This window comes from Salvelinus fontinalis, chromosome 32 (genome assembly GCF_029448725.1).
Source record: "Salvelinus fontinalis isolate EN_2023a chromosome 32, ASM2944872v1, whole genome shotgun sequence".
Taxonomy (NCBI): Eukaryota; Metazoa; Chordata; class Actinopteri; order Salmoniformes; family Salmonidae; genus Salvelinus; species Salvelinus fontinalis.
In genome coordinates, this window is record NC_074696.1 from 29439156 (window position 1) to 29463116 (window position 23961).

The 23961-nt window shown below is 41.4% G+C and overlaps 1 protein-coding gene across 6 annotated transcripts in view; it reads left to right on the top strand.

The window, feature by feature from the left end:
- LOC129831048 (receptor-type tyrosine-protein phosphatase U-like) overlaps positions 1 to 23961 on the top strand; it is a 295005-nt gene that overhangs the window by 175915 nt on the left and 95129 nt on the right. For all 6 annotated transcript variants that reach the window (XM_055894045.1, XM_055894046.1, XM_055894047.1 and 3 more), the window contains exons 4-5: positions 7860 to 7941; positions 17473 to 17588. In XM_055894045.1, coding sequence (XP_055750020.1) covers positions 7860 to 7941; positions 17473 to 17588 — 198 coding nt within the window. The remainder of the gene's footprint in view (positions 1 to 7859; positions 7942 to 17472; positions 17589 to 23961) is intronic.

Below are 23961 nucleotides of genomic sequence, written 5' to 3' on the forward strand. Positions count from 1 at the left end.
GCTATCTCTCTTCTGTCTCTCTCTCTAGTGTAAACACAGCTAGAAAGCCTGAGAAACTGAAGTTGGTACTTTATCTTAGCAGTGTGTGTATACAGGGCTCAGATGGAACAGGCTGTAGCCTAGAGAGTGTTGTACTTGAAAGTATGTATATACTAGGAGTCTACACACTAGTGTCTACACACAGAGTCTACACACTAGTGTACTTGACAGTGTGTGTATAGAGGGCACAGATTGTAGCCTAGCTAGTGTACTTGTTGCAGGGTATATTCTGTGGTGCAGGGAGTAGAGCACCTGTCCCTGCACAGCTGGAACATTGTATTTACCCCTCCTTCAGCAGCTCTCTCTCTCTCTCTCTGCCTCTCTCTCTATGCCTCTGTCTCTCCCTCTCTCTATGCCTCTCTCTCTCTCTCTCTCTCTCTCTCTCTCTCTCAATTTAATTGAAAGGAGTTTATTGGCATGAGAAACATGTTTACATTGCCAAAGCAAATGGAATAGACAATAAACAAAAGGGAAATAAACAAGGGAAACATTAGTGAACATTAAACTCACAAAAGTTTTAAAAGAATAGACATTTCAAATGTTTTATTATTGGCTATGTACACTGTTATAACAATGTGCAAGTAGTTGAAAAGAAACAGATAAATATAGGTTGTATTTACAATGTTGTTTGTGCTCCTCTGGTTGTCCTTTTCTCATGGCAACGGGTCACAAACTTTGCTGCTGTGATTGCACACTGTGGTATTTTGCCTAACAGATATGGGAGTTTAACAATGTTTGATTTGTTTTCAATGTTTTTGTGGGTCTGTGTGGTCTGTGGGAAATACAGTATGTGTCTGTAATGTGGTCATACATTTGGCAGGAGATTAGGAAGTGCAGCTCAGTTTCCAACTCATTTTGTGGGCAGTGGGCACAAGCAGACCTGGAAAATATGCTGTGGTGGCCTCTTTCAATAGCAAGGCTATGCTCACTGAGTCTGTACTTAGTCAAGCATTTTTGCTTAATTTGGTGTCTGTCACAGTGGTCAGGTATTCTGCTACTGTGTACTCTCTGTTTAGGGCCAGATAGCATTCCAATTTGTTCTGTTTTCTGATTGATTCTTTCCAGTGTGTAAAATAGTTATCTTTTTGCTTTCTCTTAATTTGGATAGGTCTGAATGTGTTTCTGTCCTGGGGTTCTGTGAAGTCTGTTTGTGTTTGTGAACAGAGCCCCAGAACCAGCTGGCTGAGGGGACTCTTCTATAGGTTCATCTCTCTGTAGGTGAAGGCTTTGTGGTGGAATTTGTGGGCATCGCCTCCTTTTAGGTGGTTGTAAAATTTAACATCTCTTTTCTGGATTTTGATACTTGCGGGTATAGACCTAATTCTGCTCTGCATGCATCGTTTGGGGTTTTGCGTTGTACACAATTCCTATTTTTGAAGAATTCTGCATGCAGAGTCTCAATTGGGTGTTTGTCTTTCTGGTTGAATTCTGATTATTCATGGCTCTTGGTGCTATCAGTCCTGGGCAGGCTCAGAGAACAGCCTGGATTTTAGGAGACGAGGTACCGAAGACGACCGAACCAAGCCAGAAAACGGGAGGAGGAAGGAGGAGGACTCTTTTTCTCGCATTTTCTCTCTTTCTTTCATCTAAATAAGTTCAGGCGTAAAAATGTGCTTAACAAGTCACATAATCAGTTGCTTGGATTCACTCTGTGTGCAATAGTAGTGTTTAACATGATTTATGAATGACTACCTCATCTCTGTACCCCACACATACAATTATCGGTAAGGTCCTTCAGTCGAGCAGTGAATTTCAAACACAGATTCAACCACAAAGACCAGGGAGGTTTTCCAATGCCTCGCAAAGAAGGGCACCTATTGGTAGATGGGTATAAAAACAGACATTGAATATCCCTTTGAGAATGGTGAAGTTATTAAAACTTGTTAGGGCTAGGGTCCTTTTTTCTAAATTTATGCCTGACTGACGTACCCAATGAAAACTGCCTGTTACTCAGACCCAGAAGCCAGGATATGCATATAATTGGTACCATTGGATAGAAACACTTTTAAGTTTGTAGAAATGTGAAAATAATGTATGAGACTATAACACAATAGATATGGTAGGTGACGATCCAAAGAATAACCACCCAGAATATTTATTTTTTTGAGAGCGAATGCTGTCACGTTCCTGACCTGTTTTCTCTTGTTTTTGTATGTGTTTAGTTGGTCAGGGCGTGAGTTGGGGTGGGCATTCTATGTTTTGTGTTTCTATGTTTAGTTCAGTGGTAATTAGCCTTATATGGTTCTCAATCAGGGACAGGTGTTTGACGTTTCCTCTGATTGAGAACCATATAAAGGTAGGCTGTTCACACTGTTTGTTTGTGGGTGGTTGTCTTCCGTGTTTGTGTCTGTGCACCACACGGGACTGTTTCGTTTGTTCGTTCGTTTGTGTACCTGTTCATGCGTTCTTCGTGTTTATGTAAGTTCTCTAGTTCAGGCCTGTCTACATCGTTTATTTGTTTTTGCAGTTTGTTGAAGTATTTTCGTGTTTCGTCTTTACTTTAATAAATATCATCATGTCGTATAACAACGCTGCTCTTTGGTCCGCTCAATCACCACAAGACGACCGTTACAAATGCTGTTCCAGTGGAACGTGTAGGGTCATATCCAAATCCAGCTCCCAGATTGCAATTCCTATGGCTTCCACTAGATGTCAACAGTCTTTGTTCAAGGTTTCAGGCTTGTTTCTTCCCAAACAACAAAGAATTTTTAGTTTTAATACTGGGAGTCGGAGTTGGAAACCAGTCTGTAATTTTGCTTTTCTATTAAACATACTTATTTCCGTATGAAATATTATAGTTTAATTACATTTTAGGGTACCTGAGGATTAAAAATAAATGTATTTTGACTTGTTTTAATGAAGTTTAGCGGTAGATTTTTGGATTCCTTTCTCTGCATGTTGAACGAGTGGATTACCCAAATCATTGGCGCCAACTAAACAGACTTTTTGGAATATAAAGAAGGATTTTATCTAATAAAATAACCATACATGTTGTAGCAAATCAGAGGAAGATTTTCAATAAGTAAGTGAATATTTAATCGTTATTTGTGATTTTATGAAGCCTGTGCCGGTGGAAAAATATGTCGATGTGGGGCGCCATCCTCAAACAATCGCATTGCATTCTTTCACTGTAAAGCCTATTGTAAATCGGACTATTGTCACGTTCCTGACTGGTTTTCTGTTATTTTGTATGTGTTTGACGGTCAGGGCGTGAGTTTGGGTGGGTAGTCTATGTTATGTGTTTCTATGTTGGTTAATAGGGTGACCTGATATGGCTCTCAATTAGAGGTAGGTGGTTTTCATTTCCTCTGATTGAGAGCCATATTAAGGTAGGTGTTTTCACACTGTTTGTTTGTGGGTGGTTGTCTCCTGTGTCAGTGTCTGTTACGGGACTGTTTCGGTTTCGGTTTGTTTGTTCGTTCGGTTTTTGTGTAGTCTGTTTTTCTTGTTCGTGCGTTCTTTGTTTCATGTAAGTTCTTACGTTCAGGTCAGTCTACGTCGTTTGTTGTTTTGTATTGTTGTTCAAGAGTTTTTCCGTCTTCGTCTGTTCCTTTTAATAAATATCATGTCATATCACAACGCTGCATTTTGGTTCAATCCCTGCTCCTCCTCTTCGGATGAAGAGGAAGAGGAACAACGTTACAACAATGCAGTTAGATGACCAACAAATTAAGCTTTTAACCGATATAAGACACTTGTATGTACCTAAATGTTTAATATCCATAATTTGTATAATTATTTATTTCAATTGCGCGCCCTCCAATTTCACCGGAAGTTGTCGACAGGTGTCCCGCTAACTCAGTTGCCAGAGAGGAAGGAATCCGCTCAGGGATTTCACCATGAGGCCAATGGTGACTTTAAAACAGTTAGAGTTGCTATGATAGGAGAAAACTGAGGATGGATCAACAACATTGTAGTTACTCCACAATACTAAGTTAATTGACAGAGTGAAAAGAAGGAAGCCTGTGAAGAATAAAAATGTTTTAAAACATGCATCCTGTTTGCAACAAGGCACTAAAGTAATACTGGAAAAATGTGGCAAAGCAATTCACTTTTTGTCCTGAATACAAAGTGTTATGTTTGAAACAAATTCAATACAACTTTGAATACTTTCTGAAGGCACTGTAGTTGTGTGTGTCCATTTCCTCAGCCTACTAGCTGAACGAGGTCCACTGAATCTCAAGTCATAAATTACTGTGTTTTACTGCCACAATGTCAATACCAGTCAATACCATTCTACCCTCATTCCACTTTATTAACCAAAACAAATCCATCAATAGAACATTCTGGCAATAACTGTGCAACATGTTCCTGTTTCTCCAACGGTTTCTGAAGCTGTTGAATTAATTAAACCACTTGTGTGGATCGATGGAGTCTGTCCGTGTACAAATTGCAAGCTTTATCATAAGAACACGTGCATAAATAACTCCCACAGCGATGAAAATGAAAACTAGAATCCAGAAATATTAATTACCCAACAAATCCTCTTTATTGCAATCCTTTATCGCCAGCCAGCCAGCCAGCCAGCCAGCCAACAAACCAGCCAGCCAGCCAACAAACCAGCCAGCCTACCAGTGAGCCAGCCAGTCAGCCAGCTGATTGTATGTATTCCCTTCGAGGACGGGGAAGGGAACAGAGCAGGGATTCAGCATAGAGAAGTGTGTAATTCTGCACCATTGGGTTTTATGAGGTGAACTGAACTGGAGCTGTAGCAGCTAGGGGGAGAGGGAAGCTCATGTTAAAATGTATGAGTGAATTTTCCTTTTTTTCCTTTTATCCCTCTCCTTCCTTCCCCTCGTCCTGCCTCATCCCTCCTCCCGGTATCTGAAGGCAGTGTTTTTGTGATCCGTATTTAGAGTTTGGTGTCTGGTATTATTTCTCCCATCTCTCTCTGCTTGGATGATGAAACAGCTCTATAGCCTGAGAGACAGACAGCAGCAGACACAGCACAGCAACACCTCACTAGTTTCAACAAGCCTGGCCTTGATTCTCACATCACTGTTGTTTTTTGATAGTGTTATATCTACCTTGCTCCTTTCCCCGTTCTCTTTGTAGCTCTGCGTGGTTGCAACAAGAGGAAATAGGTAAACAAAGCAGGAAGACTGTCACAACCTAGAACCGATGACGATGCTGTTCCTTTGAACAAATCCACCTTTACTTTGTGTGCAGTGATATATAGATGTTTCCTTTCTTTGCCTCTGTGGGTATTGGAGATGAGGGTGTTGCAGGTGTGGGTAGTAGAGATGTGGGTGAACTTTTCTATCGAATATTTATAATGCTATCAGGCCTATCGTGACTGCCAATGTCAATGTAGCTTAGCCTACTACACCATCTCTCCTTGCATTTTCCTCCCTCCCTCCGTCTCCGTCTCCGTCTCTGTCTCTTTTTATTTCTCTCTGTCTCTGCCCCTCTGTCACTCTCTTTCCATTTCTCTCTTTCCCCCTCTCTCGCTCCCTATCTATCCCCCTTCTCCCTCTCTGAGCAGGGTCTGATACTGATAGTCAAGTAGGGTCAAGGCTCTGTGCAGTGCTGAGCAAGTGAATGGATGGCCGGGTGTATGGAGGTGTGTGTGTTAGGGCTGTCCCCGTCCCCAAAAAATATTGGTTGACCAAAAAGTTATTACAGCAAAGATGTAAAAACAGTTACATTCATTTGTGAATGCAATTTCCAAAATGGAACGGTTTAGGTCTATTTATTGTTTACGCTAATTATTCAATGGTCACTTTGCTATTTTATTTTAAAACTAAAACGCTTGAATGCATTTCACGTCATGAATGACTCGTATGCTGTGTGATGACATGAATGCAAAAATTATTTATTGGTAAAGTGACCTGTCTACTATTGAAATACAGGCCTCAGTAAGTTGTGGTATTAAGACCTAACAGGATGTGCTCTTAGGCCTACAGCTCAATGGTGGTTAAACAAAGCTGTTATATTAAGCCTACTAATGATAATGACATTACTTATTATTATTATATATATATCATATTATTATATTATTATAATGATGATCATAATAGTAATAACAATAAGAATTTGCTCAAGGAAAAAGTAGGGAATTTTTCTGACAATTTGGAACAGTGCAAACAACACTAAATAAATGGTAAATAATAGCAGAGGCGCTGGTGAAATGAAAAACTGTGTAAAGCCTTTATTACAGCATAGCAAATATTAAAAACAGACCCATTTGTGAAATTGTTGCGTGAGGCTTGGTGGTCACGGAATCAGTAGGCTATTAAACAAACACTCAAACAGGCAACAGAAGCAAGATCGGTCTTGTTTCTGTAGATATAATGATGATTTATAAAGACAGGCACATTTAACAGTTAGGCTATTGATTATAGACCTAATTAAGTTGGGGTTTCCTCTCTCCTCACTTTTCTTAGACAATAAGTCAAGGGCTGTTTTCTCCTCTCTTAACTCTAGCAACATGGTCAGGAAAAGGCGGCGATTCAACAGCACATTGTGTTTCAGAGCTGCACACAGCAACGACTATCCAACGCGGGAGAAAGTGCATTTGTTATAAAATATTAGTTTTATTAGTGTTGCACCATTGTTCTTACATAATATATCCATAAACAATTTCAGTAGCACATGTCTTAGACTGCAGGACTGTGCCATCCCCACTGCCTCCACAATGGATCAGTCCACTCAGAGTCGTGAATCAGACAGCTGTCTTGTACACCACGATTTTTAAAACATTGAACAATTTTTGCTACTGCTCGACTAAAGAAATCTCGGTTGACCAACAGCCTATGGGGTCAGCCCCAGTGCGTGCTCGTCGGGGTGTGTCAGTGCCTGATGAATGGAGAAGGTAATCGTCCTGACTTCTCTAAGCGCCCACGCATAAGAATGAAGAATACTAATAAATTAGCAGACAGGGAAGCGTGGCCTGTGTCCATCTGAGGAGGCCTTGTGTGGTGCTGTCGGTCCAGAACAGGCACTTAGAGCCTGATGTGTTGGTCAACACAGAGACACACTGGGGCTGCTATATAAGGAATAGGGTGCCATTTGGGATGCCCCCAGACTCGTTGGAGTGCGTGATATTGGAATCTGACCTTTCATACTCTGCTGGTTTCAGTCATAGCTAACACATATTATTGTCTGTGGTGAGCTTTTAGGATCATTTGCAGAGCTTTACACTGTGTGGCTGTCAGTGACTTTTCCATTGGGTCCAATGTGACAGGAAAGCTCAATCAAGCCCGGCTAAATGACTTGAAAGTGAAGTGCTATTTGAAGTCTGGAATCTATGAATGCAGTAAACCCCATCTGCATGGACTGCAGTGTTTATGTATTCATTGTGCCTCTGCGGTAAAATAGTAAACTGTCCCTCAGTAAACGATATGGGTTATTGTGGCAGTAATGATTTTTCAGTTGTCCAGATTCCCTTTGGTTCCCTGTGGGAGGGATCTGCGATTCACTTTGGTTTCTCTGCATGACGCTGGATTCATTTAGATGAGTGAGTAGAGATTTGGGCAGCGCTCAATGACTCCTGTGGGTCCCATGTTCTGTGTGTGTTCTCTGATGAAGAGAGAGAGAAAGCTGGCTGTTTGAAAGAGGGGAGGGAGAGAGGGAAGAGGGGAGGGAGAGAGGGAGAGATGACTGTGTGAAACGAGGCTATGCTAAACTATGGATGTTTGAGTAGTGGGATTTGCCACCAGACAGGCCTCCGTGGATTCAAAGACAAGCTGTTTGATTAGGACTTCACTCTCTCTGCCTCCAGTCCTTTCTCTTTCTGTGTTGCGTAACTTTCTTCCCTCCTCATCATCTCTCAATTGTCTGTGCCGTTCTCCTCTCATCTCTCTGTTGTCTGTCCTCAGGTGGTGTTTGAAGCATCTGTCTCGGCAGAACGGCGAGGCTACATTGCCATTGACGACATCCTGCTGCTCAACTACCCCTGCTGTAAGTAGCTACCCACCACACTACAGCACCAACGTCCCAATGTACATCAGCCCAGAGAACACCGCCCCAACACACCAACATACCAAACCCAGCGCACCACTATACCAATCTATCAACTACGCACCGCATCAATGCACCAAGACACCAAAGTACTAATGTACCAATGTACTTCAGAACAGAGGCAGTGACCTTTTACAAAGAAATGGGATAATATGTGTCTGGGCGCTAGGAGTTGGACAGACCAAGTCTCAGGACTGTGATGCGTACGTGGGTGGACGGACAGACGGACAGACAAAGGCCTGTACAGTAATCAGCGGTGGCGAAGGCACTGTTCTCAAAGCCAGAGACGGTTCTGAGAGTCTTTTGGCATGTGGACACCTGTCTGATTTCCCATGGTTCATGGCTGCACAGCGCCGCTCCTTTTGTCCCGGTCGACCAGACAGCGAGCTGGTGACCTTTATCTTCCTGACGGCTCGGCTAGTCGCTCCGCTCTCCCCGTCACCAAGACGAGCCCACTCTCCCAGAGCTAATATACTGATCCTGGAAACACACACACACACACACACACACACACACACACACACACACACACACACACACACACACACACACACACACACACTGTTCCAAGACAAGAGCGGGCAGCAGGTGAAGGGCCTCTCGTCGCATGTTGTTTTTCTTCCTCTTCACAAAGGCGTGACGAGAGCAGCAGTAGTCTGAGGTCTCTAGCTGGACCATAATGACACATGGTGACACTCTGAGAGATTTCCCCATTTTAGCTAAACCCCCCCCCCCCCCCCCCCCCTTAGTGTAACCCCCCACCCCTCAGTGCAAACACCCCCACAACCCCCTTCCTTCTATAAAACTGACTAAATGCCTTTATAGCGGACCCTCTGTCTCTCCCACAGCAGCACTCACAGCAGTCTGACACACCATGGTGTTCCTTTGGGATATTTCCCCAGTAAAACCTCCCTCCTTCAGTGCAGCCCCTCCCTGCAAACATACATATGCTTCTACGGGCTACCTGGCCATTATTCTCCTCAGACACTCACCTGCTGTTCCCATAACTATTACCTCTACAGGAGAGCAGGCTCAGGTCAAGAACTGTATCCCAAATGACCCCCTATTCCCTACAAATTGCCTTACTATTGACCAGAGCCCTATGTTCCCTGGTCAAAAGTAATACACTATATAAAGTGGTTCATGCTTTAAAAGTTACAAACTTTTGCCGCGACCATTAGTGGTAGATGGTGGCATTGTGTCATTGCTAGGGCTGATCACCGACAACGATGAGATGGCCTATAGGGAGGAGGTCAGAGAACTGGCTGTATGGTGCCAGGACAACAACCTCTCCCTAAATGTGAGCAAGACAAAGGAGCAGATCGTGGACTACAGGAAAAGGCGGGCCTAACAGGCCCCCATTAACATCGAGGGGGCTGTAGTGGAGCGGGAATGGCAACTGCTCGGCATATGATCGTAAGGCGCTACAGAGGGTGGGGCCAAACTTCCCTGTCGTCCAGGATCTATATAATAGGCGTGTCATAGGAAAGCCCATAAAATTGTCAGAGACTCCAGTCACCGAAGTTATAGACTGTTTTCTCTGCTACCACACGGCAAGCGGGACAAGAGCGCCAAGACTAGGACCAAAAGTCTCCTCAACAGCTTCTACCTCCAAGCCATTAGACTGCTGAACAATTTTTAAAATTGCCACCGGACTATTTATGTTGACCCCCTCCCCCCTCCCTTTTGTACACTGCTGCTACTCGTTGTTTATTATCTATGCGTGGTCACTTCACCCCTATCTACATGTAAAATTACCTCACCTAACCTGTACCCCTGCGCACTGACTCAATACCGGTACCCCCTGCAAATAGCCTCGTTATTCTTATTGTGTGACTTTTTATTATTATTTTTTACTTTAGTCTATTTGGTAAATATAACTCTTCTTGAACTACCGAGTCCACCAAATGCATTGTTTTCTAACCATTATCTGGATGGATCCATAATGAATTACTATGTGAAGAAATATCACTGAATGACAGAAATATTGGAATAAAGTAGGCTAATGAAGGCAACAAATTGTTGCTTACTGGAACACCCAAAGTCCTCCAATTGTTATAATAGGATTTGAAGCAATAGCCTACCCGCATGTGGTCAACTATTTCAACACCGGTTCACGCTGCTCTGAGACAAGCATGGGGACTGGTCTTGATAAATCAATGAGATTTTTATTTTCACTGTTTGGGTATTGGTTAGACTACAATTAGGGTGTGGAAATGTTAGGATTATTTTGCTCTCACTTGCAGTCACTTGACCGGTCACATTGCACAGAGCCATATTTTACTAACGGAAACCCTGAGGTTTTTCTTGGAATAGAATCACCATAATATTAATCAAATTAATTAAGCTACATTTCTTAAAATCAATCCCATATACTATGTTTTTACAAAAAAAGGTTTTCAATTATCTAGTACAGCCAATATTAAAAACAGTCAAATGCTTTTCAAATATGCCCTCTGGTGGTCAAACTAGTGCTAACTAGCATTAATGGCAACAATGGCTGACACTTAAATAATGTGCCATAGAATTCTGCGGCAGCCCGCAAGCTGTGCTGCAGTACGACGCAACTTTTAAAGGAAGAACCACTGTAGGATGCAATTTGGTATGCAGACATACAGACAGAGAGCCCTCAGCTGGGCTGACAATGTGTGACAGAGTGTATAGGAGTGTTGCTGAGGCCATGTGAGTTTCCACTGACAACCACTGACCCCTGTAGACTTTGGGGAACATTAAGCCAGCCAGATCTGTAATGAACGCTAGCGGTTGGTCTCGAGCCAAGATGGCCCCTGTCTTGGCTCTCTGTACAGGGATAATCCTCAGTGAAAAGCAGAAACTGCAGGCCAGGAGGAAATGTTAATGTATGATAATGGAGGGCGTTTATGAGCTCATGAAATTCAGACAGCTTTTACTGCCTGTAAAAAAACAAAAAAAACTACTTAAAACAAACAACAACAAAAAACAGCCAGTTCTCTTTCTCTCACTCTCTCTCTCTGACCCTCTTCAAAACAACCAGAGATAAGCTCAGCTCATCTTAAACTTTTAACACTTAGCCTCTGTCACCTGAAAGTTCGCATTTCCATATGATTTTTGACCCCTTGCTGATTTGGAGTGGTTGCCAGGGCCCTCTGTGTGTGAATAATGTGTGTGTATGATGGGTATGTCTCTTGGCCCTGATGCAGATGGCACCTCCCTGGCCCCCGCCGTCCCTATTAAATAATCAACAATCTCATTAGCAGATGCTGCGGTTGCCTGGCCCTCCACGGAACCTCTTAAACACACACGCACTCCAAGCTGGCACGATGCCCCCTAAGGCAGCGGAAATAACTTGTTTGGCCCGCAGGAGATACAAATCGAGTCTCTCTTATATTCACATTACAACACGCTTGACATTTCTGTTATTTTCTCCAGAGTCACCCTCATTATTCCAAACACGTGTTACGGTCAAATGAAATCGCTGTCAAATTGAAGTTTTCCTTTGGATATAAGAATGTGACTTACCTGCATAATAACCTACTAAACAGATAGGGGCCATTATGTGGTGTGAAACCTTACTTACCGTTCTTACTCCTTGGTGTGTTTTAAAGGTTTAACATATGCCCATGAAACTATATGGATTCTCCATTAAACATTAGTGCCAAGGCTGGGATTGTGTGTGTGTTTGCTGAAAGACTACCAACTACGTGCAGAAATCAATTCAGCTGCAGCTCGTCCCTCCCTGCGCTTATTGGAGCCAAAGAGAAAAAAAGAGTCTCCGTTTCCATGGAGACTCATGATAGGAGTGTCATGTGTACAGAGGAGTGTCTCTCTCTTCCTCTCCTCCTCTTTCCCATCTTGTCTCTCGCTCTCTCTTTTTTGTTCAGGAAATGACCGTCATAATACAGTCTGCTATTTGAAAGTCATTCCCCACTGAAAGAGTACCACTTTTTGTTTCTGTGCTACTAGTGTTTCAGCCTGACAGCCTTTTCCTCTTGAGTTCCTACTGTACTTACAAGCTCACCAGAGAATACCATTGTTGCCGTAGTATAGACCTAGCATCAGCTCAAGGTAAATCACTGGAAACATTTTGAAAAATATTATGGGTGTACTTAAATGATTTCGTAACTGTAATGCATTAGCCAGACAGAATAGTATAAAAAGATTTAACACGCTTTTCACTAAGTTGAATCTAACATCTCAAGTAGGCAATAACCCAAGTACCTGAACCCTTCCCTTACATTCCAAAACGCTATACACGGATGTTCTGTGTAAATTTGACCCATTACAGTAAGTACAGCAAAATCATAAATATAATTATTCTAACCTCCCACAATGTATTTCCAGTAGCTGAGGATGTCCTATTTGTCCTATTATGCTGTCCTATTATGCTGTTTTTGCTGAGTTGATAGACCCAACTGATAAAAATGTAAAGTCAAATGTTTGATGCAGGAGTAATAAATCAATCAAATTATCACATTTTATGACATTACATTTTTAGCTCATTTATAGCCAACCTCCAGATCACTGTCTCTCGGCCTCTGAACATCACAGGGAAAACATACTTACATCCCTTGTGATAGTCATAGTTATACCTTTACTGCACAGAAGACCATTGTCTCTAGAACAAAGGTCTAGGTCAAATTGCAGGTCAAGTACAGAGTCTTTTTTAAATGACATTTTCAAGGTTATTACTCCTACCTTGAGGACTAGATGAAGGGTCATGGTGAAAAAAACATGTTCAATATTATTTTTGTGATGAATAACTTGTCCCACAACATAAGGGAAGGGTTAAGGCTAAAGCAGAGCAGACTGCAGGTATGTAATAGCCAGCTTTTATAGAAGGATGACAGATAGGACCACTATGGAGTTTTCCCCCATTGTATAGCTGTGGCAGAACCCACTGAGATCATTGTAGCCTTTCAAAGAAGTTTGATATGGCCTCGTACAGGTTAGTTACAGTGCACTCTAAAAAGTAAAGGCTCCTAGAGTATCCTTTAGGGGTTCTTCAAATTTAAACTGTGGGGGAACCCGAATGGTTCCTCAAAGAACCTTTTGGGGTAAATTTTTTTTACCTCCCTCCCTCCATTATAAACAAATATTTTTATAATAATAACAATATTAACAATATTGATTTAAATAATTCATTGTTTATTTAGTGGCACCACAAATGTAAATTCATATTTACAAAACAATTTACCAAACAAAACACATTACAAAATTGCAAGATTTCTGCAGACATGTCAGACCATAACAAATTATACATTTACTTTGTATAGTGCTTTTCATTACATTACATTTTTTAAAATAAAATAATGATGTACAATAACAACAACATACATTAAAAATGAATCATAGGTAAACTAACAATATTGTAGACTTGATGCTAAATACAGATTGTTTTGCTTTAGTGTGTGTGTGCCCAACAACCACTTAGTTAGGTTAGGAAGTTTGCTATCTTTATGACCACCCCAACTTCTCTTATCCCCAGAACACAGCAACTTAAGAACATAAGTGTTTTTCTGACATTTTTGGTAAATTTAACTGAAAATAAAAAATACAGCCCTAGCAGAGCCCCAAGTCCCATGAGGACGTCCTCTAGGCCGTGGATGTTCTCCCCATCAAAGGCCAGCGTGATTTCATGTTGAAATGGATTTCCGCTGATGTGCAATAAAGGAGTGGGGAAAAGTAAGAAAAGATTAATACATGCACAATTAACAAAGAACATAACACATGTTCAACTGTAGCTTTATACATTAGAGAAAGGGAAGGAATAAGAGCAAATACCTCTTCTGTATTGTCCTTCAGGGACTGTGGAAATAGCAGGATGATGTCCTCACCCCTGCCTCGTCTCTTTACCGCTGATAGTCCTTGAATTATCTTTTTGTCTATATCCATTCCATAGACTTCATTCATTTCTGAGGAGATCTGAAAATATTATTTTCACACTTTTGTATGCTAATACATTTCAGTTGTATGGACTGCTATGTAGGTTAAATGTACACTTCAAATGCAGCTGTCCTACAACATATCTGTACCTTCTTCTTGATCCCAATTCCATTGTGTCCATGTTCTGTCCTATAAGAATTTCAAAGGAAGAGAAAATGTGTCAAAGAATAGTCTTACAAGCATGTAAAAAAAAAATATATATATATTAAATAAATATTGAAAGATAAATGACATCGACATACAAATGAATGCAAAATAGAAGAATATATTGGAGAAAGCACGAGCCAATATAGTACTGCCATACAGGCCTAATATCACATTTCAAGCTATCTTTGTACCCACATTGTTCAATATTTTATCAGGCTGACTTGAAAGATTATACGCAACATTTTGCTGCGTGGCAATACTGTGCTTGGATTCTGAAGGGCATGATAGTATTCATAATAGTATTCATAATAGTATTGCATGCTGTAGCAGGCTATATAAAGAGGAAGCACCCCATTGACGATTCAGATTGTTGTAACATCTCTTCTGGACAGGTCCCCGTCCTTAGTTAGTTAATTGGTTAGTTGGTTAGTTAGTTAGCTAGCTAACGTCAACGAAGCTAACGTTAGCTAGTTCATTCTCACACAAGTGAGAACTGCTCCAGATTGGAAACTAAGTCATGTTGGCTTTATGGAAACTATATACAATATATGGGGCAGAATATAGTTCAGAAAATAATACAAACCTAGTTCTGCGTAGATAGAACGTTAGCTAGCTAGCTGATGTTACTGTACTGTAGCTCATACAACGCCAACGGTCAAACCCAGCTTTCTAATATTTACATTAATTCTTCTGAACTAAAGCTATAGTAACGTTATGGAAGCTATTCACAGAAGACCATTATTGTCTTCATTATTCATTAGTATTTTATATTATTTTATAAATTATTTTGATACACATTCAGAGCCGAAAATCAACCCAACTTACATTTTTAACTGTTGTCGCATTTAAACTTGGCACGAGCGTTTTCAGTTGCAATTGCGAAGTTCCCACGAAGAATTCCAGCAACAATGGGGGTTCCATCGATGAACCCCACCTGCTCAAGTTTTTTGAAGAACATTTTGGGGCTGTTTTTCATTGCCAAGAACCCTAAGGTTCTTAGAGGATCTTTGAGGATCTTAGAAGAACTCCAGTTTGACAAGTGCATGGCAAGAAAAAGTATATGAACCCTTTACATTTACCTGGATTTCTGCATAAATTGGTCATCAAATTTGATCTGACCTTCATCTAAGTCACAACAATAGACAGACATAGTGTGCTTAAACTAATAACACACAAATTATTGTATTTTTCTTGTCTATATTGAACACATCATTTAAACATTCACAGTATAGGTTGGGAAAAGTATGTGAACCCCTAGACTAATGACTTTTCCAAAAGCTAATTGGAGTCAAGAGTCAGCTAACCTGGAGTCCAATCAATGAGATGAGATTGGAGATGTTGGTTAGAGCTGCCTTGCCCTATAAAAAACACTAACAAAATTTGAGTTTGCTATTCACAAGAAGCATTGCCTGATGTGAACCATGCCTCGAACAAAAGATATCTCAGAACACCTAGGATTAGGAATTGTTTACTTGCCTAAAGCTGGAAAGGGTTACAAAAGTGTCTCTAAAAGCCTTGATGTTCATCAGTCCATGATAAGACAAATTGTCTGTAAATGGAGAAAGTTCAGCACTGTTGCTACTCTCCCAGGGAGTGGCCGTCCTGCAAAGATGACTGCAAGAGCATAGTGCAGAATGCTCAGTGAGATTAAGAAGAATCCTAGTGTCAGCTAAAGACTTACAGAAATCTCTGGAACATGCTAACATCTCTGGTGACGTGTCTTTGATACGTAAAACACTAAACAAGAATAGTGTTCATGGAGGACACCACGGAAGAAGCCAATGCTGTCCAAAAAAAACCATTGCTGCACATTTTAAGTTTTCAAATGTGCACCTGGATGTTCAACAGCGCTACTGGCAAAATATTCTGTGGACAGATGGAACTACAGTTGAGTTGTTTGGTAGGAACACGCAACACTATGTGTGGAGAAGAAAAGGCACAGCACACCAACATCAAAACCTCATCCCAACTGTAAAGTATGGTGGAGAGAGCATCGTGGTTTGGGTTGCTTTGCTGCCTCAGGGCCTGGACAACTTGCTATCATCGACGGAAAAATGAATTCCCAAGTTTATCAATACATTTTGTAAGAGAATGTTAGGCTATCTGTCCGCCAATTGAAGCTCAAAATAAGTTGGGTGATGCAACAGGACAACGACCCAAAACACAGAAGTAAATCAAGAATGGCTTCAAAAGAAGGAAATACGGCTTCAACAGAAGGAACTACGCCTTCTGGAGTGGCCCAGTCAGAGTCCTGAGCTCAACCCGATCGAGATGCTGTGGCATGACCTCGAGAGCAGTTCACACCAGACATCCCTAGAATATTGCTGAACTGAAACAGTTTTGTAAAGAGGGATGGTCCAAAATTCCTCCTAACCGTTGTGCAGGTCTGGTTCGCAACTACAGAAAATGTTTGGTTGAGGTTATTGCTGCCAAAGGAGGGTCAACCAGTTATTACATCCAAGGGTTCACATACTTTTCCCACCTGCACTGTGAATTTTTACACGGTGTGTTCAATAAAGACATGAAAACGTAGACTTGTTTGTGTGTTATTAGTTTAAGCAGACTGTCTTTGTCTATTGTTGTGACCTAGATGAACGTCAGATCAAATTGTATGACCAATTTAGGCAGAAATTCAGGTATTTTCAAAGGGTTCACATACTTTTTCTTGCCACCGTAAATCCATCAAGTTAAATCTCTGTGATTTCAGATACTGTAAAACACAATTATCTACAAGTTCTTTACTTGACTAGTGTGTTCTAACCAGCTTATTCTATTTCTATGCAACACAAAGCACACAATACAAGGTGTTATTACAGCTAGCTAGCTCTTTGGTACAGTGAGGCGGTAGAAGAGCTAGGCTATGGAGACAACAGGAGTACCACCACAGTCTCTACATTGAGTTTTTATTGGAATTTCTTTTGTATGATGTTTTTCAGTGTACATTTTCCTTCAGTCTTTACTAGGGGAGAAATGTTGCCAAAGTGTGAAACTGAACTGTTAGGAGGGGACAGAACACAGAATAACGCTAAAGTGATGTTCATCTGTCATTTTTTTTTTTTTTATAGCTGTTCTTATAAGTGTACTGTACGCGTACTTCCATAAGAGCAATGCCTACAGTTGTACTGCAGGCACTGATGTCTGTGCACAGAGAGGGAAAGTCTTCTCACATAGTGCAGAACTCTGAGAGGGGAAACTAAGTTTGGTCGAGCAGCCAGTGTCTTCGTGAAGTCACAGCCCACAGGCAAAGCTTGGAGAGCTGTGCTGCACTGATGACCTCGTCCTCTGTGTGTGTTGACTGTGTTCCTAATGTGTGCATGAGTGTGTATTAATATGATAGTAATGATCTGTCAGTGCATCAGTATCACAGAGGATCTCTCTTACTCTCTTTATTTCTCTATACAGACAAGGTTCCCCACTTCTCTCGGCTGGGGGATGTGGAGGTCAATGCAGGGCAGAATGCCACCTTCCAGTGTGTCGCCACGGGCAAAACTACAGAGACAGAACCCTTCCTACTGGAGGTAATGTATGTGTCTGCGTCTGTGCGTACATGCTTGCGGGCATGGCCACCGGAAAGACCACATAAACAGAGGTTTTCCTGCTGGAGGAGAGAGTACAGACTGATTGCCCTGGTCTTATGCTATTCTTCTGGCTTTGTTGACGAAGCAGAGCTGGGGAGCTTTGTGCATCGTGGGAATAGTTTTTTGGCAGTACACATGCTGCTGTTCTACTGCACGTATAATGATGTCAGAGGAAAAAAAACAGTGTTCGTTTTTTGCAATTACTTCTTTGTTGTTGTAATATCACAAACGGACGTGGCTGTTTCACCATTAAGGATCCCTGCTTAATAAGAGCTCTGTTCTTTCTACGAGGTCTGATATATACGAGTACTTCAGTGGATTAAAGATAGACCCAGCATAATGACGTCATCAAACACAGAGGGCCGAGTCCCTGCATATAGACTAGCTATAACTAATTAATGGCATCAGCTGTTTGTGTGGCTGTTTGATTTGCTAGCTGATAGTTAGTCATATTCCTCCATAAAGTAATCACTCAAAACTCGGAAAGGTTTCAATTTCTGCTGCATGAATTGAAGCTAATATTAGTTGTCTGAAAACCTCCACTTTCTCTCTGTATCCTTGATGCTTGTACTTGTACTAAGTGCTATTGAAATGTTAGACGAGGAAAGAAGGACGCAAGAAGACGCTTTGCTAATTAGATCTCTGTGTTCATAGTGTTCCGTCCCCTGTGATTTCCCCCTTTTTCTTTCCATCTCCTCTCCTCCTCTTCCTTTCTTCTGTATTGAAGTATTTTATATCCAAAACCTAACATTTTTTTTATCCTCGTTGTAGTTTTCTGACACAGATACAGAGAGACACAAACACAGTCTCACACTCAACCAGGCCCACACACAGAACGGTTGTTTCCTTGAGACAATGTATAAAGCGATCTGTGCATTTGAATGACAGCATAGATAGACCAATTTCACTTTTGCATATTAAAATAAAATCACCACTGTCGCACATGCTGCCACTGTTTTGATGACCAAAAGTTATATTTTGAGAACGAAGAGCACGCAGCCAGCTCCCGAGTGCATTGGTGACACAAGCACAGGGAAAATGCAATAATCACACAAGCGACAAGTGAAACAAATTATCTAACTGGGGATAGCTAGCTAGCATAATGTCACAAGCATGATGAGCTCGCCAGTAACCTTAGTAAGACTTGATTGGCAGGCAAGCTAGCAAGCTAGCTACAGGTATGCTAGTTTGCCGGTAGCTTGTGTCCAATAGCTAGCATCTAATTGCAGTGTTCAAAATTGGGCACAAAGCCATGTTTTTTTGTTGTTGAAAATACCAGATCTGCAACAAATGTTTTAACTGGTGTATCCCTCTGTCCTTTGATTGTTGATGAGTGTGACTGTCTGGTTCAGGTCTCAGGCAACCAATGACTGTCATGATTATTGTAATTTACTCTTTAGCGCCATCTGTTCAGTACCTGATCGAGCAGACCCAGAAGACCTGTGCATTCATTTCAACGCCCCAGGACAGTCCATTTACTTTGTGCTGTGAAAATCATGTGATGAAATCCTGCAATATCAGTGCTGTAGTCGCCCCAAATAGCTGGCAATGGAATCCAAGCTTGGGCGGCCAGCCAAATGCCCGGAGCTGCTGATGGCAGAGCAGTAGTTAACTGCAGCTTGTTTTGAACAATATAATTTTAAACAGTAAAATGTAGACAAATTAACCACACTTGTATGGACATTTTAAATTATACTATCTATATATACTACCGTTCAAAAGTTTGGGGTCACTTAGAAATGTCTTTGTTTTTGAAAGAAAAGCACATTTCTTTTCCATTTAAAATAACATCCAATTGATCAGAAATACCGTGTAGACATTGTTAATGTTGTAAATGACTATTGTAGCTGGAAACGGCATATTTTTTATGAAATATCTACGTAGGTGTACAGAGGACCATTATCAGCAACCATCACTTCTGTGTTCCAATGGCACGCTGTGTTAGCTAATCCAAGTTTATCATTTTAAAAGGCCAATTGATCATTAGAAAATTCATTTTGTAATTATGTTAGCACAGCTGAAAACTATTGTGCAGATTAAAGAATCAATAAAACTGGCCTTCTTTAGACTAGTTGAGTATCTGGAGCATCAGCATTTGTTGGTTCGATTACAGGCTCAAAATGGCCAGAAACAAAGAACTTTCTTCTGAAACTCGTCAGTCTATTCTTGTTCTGAGAAATGAAGGCTATTCTATGTGAGAAATTGCCAAGAAACTGAAGATCTCATACAACGCTGTGTACTACTCCCTTCACAGAACAGCACAAACTGGCTCTAACCAGAATAGAACGAGGAGTGGGAGGCTCCGGTGCCCAACTGAGCAAGAGGACAAGTACATTAGAGTGTCTAGTTTGAGAACAGACGCCTCACAAGTCCACAACTGGCAGCTTCATTAAATAGTACCCGCAAAACACCAGTCTCAACGTCAACAGTGAAGAGGTGGCTCCGGGATGCTGGCCTTCTAGGCAGAGTTGCAAAGAAAAAGCCATATCTCAGACTGGCCAATAAAAATAAAAGATTAAGATGTGCAAAATAACACAGACAATGGACTCTGCCTAGAAGGCCAGCATCCCGGAGTCGCATCTTCACTGTTGACGTTGAGACTGGTGTTTTGCAGGTACTAATTAATGAATTCCCTTGATGTCAAGCAAAGAGGCACTGAGTTTGAAGGTAGGTCTTGAAATACATCCACAGGTACACCTCCAATTGACTCAAATTATGTCAATTAGCCTAACAGAAGCTTCTAAAACCATGACATCATTTTCTGGAATTTTCCAAGCTGTTTAAAGGCACAGTCAACTTGGTGTACTTCTGACCCACTGGAATTGTGATACAGTGAATTATAAGTGAAATAATCTGTCTGTAAACAATTATTGGGAAAATTACGTGTGTCATGCACAAAGTAGATGTCCTGACCGACTTGCCAAAACTGTAGTTTGTTAACAAGAAATTTGTGGAGTGATTGAAAAACGAGTTTTAATGACTCCAACCTAAGTGTATGTAAACGTCCGACTTCAACTGTATACACGGTAAATACCAAACATTATGAACACCTAGGGCTGTTGCGGTGACTGTATTACTGCCACACTGGCGGTCACGAGTCATGAACGCAGTCAAATTCCACGTGACCGCTTAGTCACGGTAATTAGGCTTCTCCAAAACTGCACTCTGATGCTACTGATGGTCATTTGTAGTCTACCAAACTTGCTAACTGCCTGGTACTCAGCACTATATTGTCCCTTCAATCACTCTGACATCAGTTCAAATGTGTTAAAAAATCAAGTCAAACACTTCATGAGAGCCCATGAGCTTGTGATGTGCAGCATATCCCGAGGCTGCATTTATTTCAGCTGGGAACTTTAACAAAGCAAATCTGAGGAAAACGCTGCCAAAGTTCTATCAACACATTGTCTGTAGTAGTCGTACTTCAAAATCTCTTGACTATTGTTACTCTCCCTTCCGGATGGGCTACAAGGCCCTCCCCTGCCCTCCCTTTGGCAAATCAGGTCACGATTCCATTCTGCTCCACCATTATAGGCAGATACTCAAACAGAAAGTAACCGTGCTAAGGTCTATTCAACCCTGGTCTGACCAATCGGAGTCCATGCTTCAAGATTGTTTTGATCACGCGGACTGGGATATGTTCTGGGTTGTCTCTGAGAATAAGAATTCACGTATACACTGACACGGTGACTGAGTTCATCAGGAATTGTATAGGCGATGTTGTTCCCACTGTGACTATTAAAATCTACCCAAATCAAAAACCATCGATAGATGGCAGCATTCGTGCAAAACTGAAAGTGCGACCCACCGTATTTAACTACAGGCAGGTGACTGGGAATATGATCGAATACACCTTCTTCGTCCGCTTTGAGGATACCACAGTGCCGCCGACACGGGCCGCTCCCGAGGACTGTGAGCTCTCGTTCAAAGCATTTCATGGCTACAGACATGAGTGCTACGTGTCGGTATTAATTTTGGCAGGTTACCTTTGTGTTCTTGGGCACAGAGACTATGGTGGTCTGCTTGAAACATGTTGGCATTGCAGACTCAGACAGGGAGAGATTGAAAATGTCAGTGAAGACACTTGTCAGTTGGTCAGCGCATGCTCGGAGTACATGTCCTTGTAATTCGTCTAGCCCTGCTGCCTAGTGAATGTTGACCTGTTTAATGGTCTTACTCACATCGGCTGCAGAGAGCTTGATCACAGAGTCATCCGGGAACAGCTGGTGCTCTCATGCATGTTTCAGTGTTACTTGCCTCGAAGCGAGCATAGACGTTATTTAGCTCGTCTGGTAGGCTCGTGTCACTGGGCAGCTCTCGGCTGTGCTTCCCTTTGTAGTTATTAATTGTTTGCAAGCCCTGCCACATCCGACTGGCGTCGGAGCCGGTGTAGGACGATTCGATCTTAGTCCTGTATTGATGCTTTGCCTGTTTGATGGTTCGTCGCAGGGCATAGCAGGATTTCTTATAAGCTTCCGGGTTAGAGTCCCTCTCCTCGAAAGCGGCAGCTTTACCCTTTTGCTCAGTGCGAATGTTGCCTGTAATCCATGGCTGCTGGTTGGGGTATGTATGTACAGTCACTGTGGGGACGACTTCCTCGATGCACTTATTGATAAAGCCAGTGACTGATGTGGTGTACTCCTCAATGCCATCGGAAGAATCCCGAGACATATTCCATTCTATGCTAGCGAAACAGTCCTGGCGTTTAGCATTTGCTTCATCTGACCACTTTTTTACAGACCGAGTCAGTGGTGCTTCCTGTCTTAATTGTTGCTTCTAAGCAGGAATCAGGAGTGATTCGTTTTGTGGTGTTCGATTTTACTGCACTGTTGGAACTAGGAAATAGCATACACCTGCAGTAACATCTGCTAAATATGTGTATATAAAATTTGATTTACAATCAAAACATATAGCCCAACAAATAATATAAATTAAGCATATAGGAGTATCTATTTCTTTGTTAACCTCTCAACACAGAATAGCAGCATGTGCGCACTCCCTCAAATCATTTGGAGAAAATATCCTTTCTATTTTATTCAGCTATGTTCAATTGTATTCTTATAAAATAATATCACAGAATTCTAAGAAAATCTTGTCTGCTAAATGAACTTGTGTAGCCCACAGCTAAATGGCATAGCAGGTCAGGACCTAACATAAGGACAACTCAGATTATGCTCTTCTGTTCTTCTGAAATAGACTACATTTTCTTCATATCATGTTTCTTTAGACCTGTCTAAAATATATCATTGATTTATTATGATGGTGTAGGCTATAATACATGGATTGATTAGACATTTTAAATTGTAGATGTTCCAAACGTCAGTGGCTTGTAGGCTATGTGTGGAAACCAGGAGATGGTAAACGTGTTTAGGTTAATTATTTTGACTTCAAAAGCGTTTCACAGGGATGCTGGCCCATGTTGACTCCAATGCTTCCCACACTTGTCAAGTTGGCTGGATGTCCTTTGGTTGGTGGATCTTTCTTGATACACAAGGGAAACTGTTGAGTGTGAAAACCCCAGCCGAATTGCAGTTCTTGACACAAACTGGTGCGCCTGGCACCTACTACCATACCCCGTTCAAAGACACTTACATTTTTTGTCTTCCCCATTCACCCTCTGAATAGCACACATACACAATCCATGTCTCAATTGTCTCAAGGCTTGAAAATCCTTCTTTAACCTGTCTCCTCCTCTTCATCAACACTGATTGAAGTGGATTTAACAAGTGACATCAATAGGGGATCATAGCTTTCACCTGCATTTACTTGGTCAGTCTGTCATGGAAAGAGCAGGTGTCCTTAATGTTTTTTTATACTCATTGTATATACAGTGCATTCGGGAAGTATTCAGATCCTTTGACTTTTTCAAATCAAATCAAATTTTATTGGTCACACACACATGGTTAGCAGATGTTAATGCGAGTGTAGCGAAATGCTTGTGCTTCTAGTTTCGACCATGCAATAATATCTAACAAGTCATCTAACAATTTCACAACAACTACCTTATACACACAAGTGTAAAGGAATGAATAAGCATATGCACATATAAATATATGGATGAGCGATGGCCGAACGGCATAGGCAGGATGCAGTAGATGGTATAGAGTACAGTATATACATATGAGATGAGTAATGTAGGCTATGTAAACATTTTATAAAGTGGCATTGTTTAAAGTGACTAGTGATACATTTATTACATCCAATTTTTTATTATTCAAGTGACTAGAGATTTGAGTCAGTATATTTGTCACGTTCCTGACCTGTTTTCTGTTGTTTTGTATGTGTTTGATGGTCAGGGCGTGAGTTTTGGGTG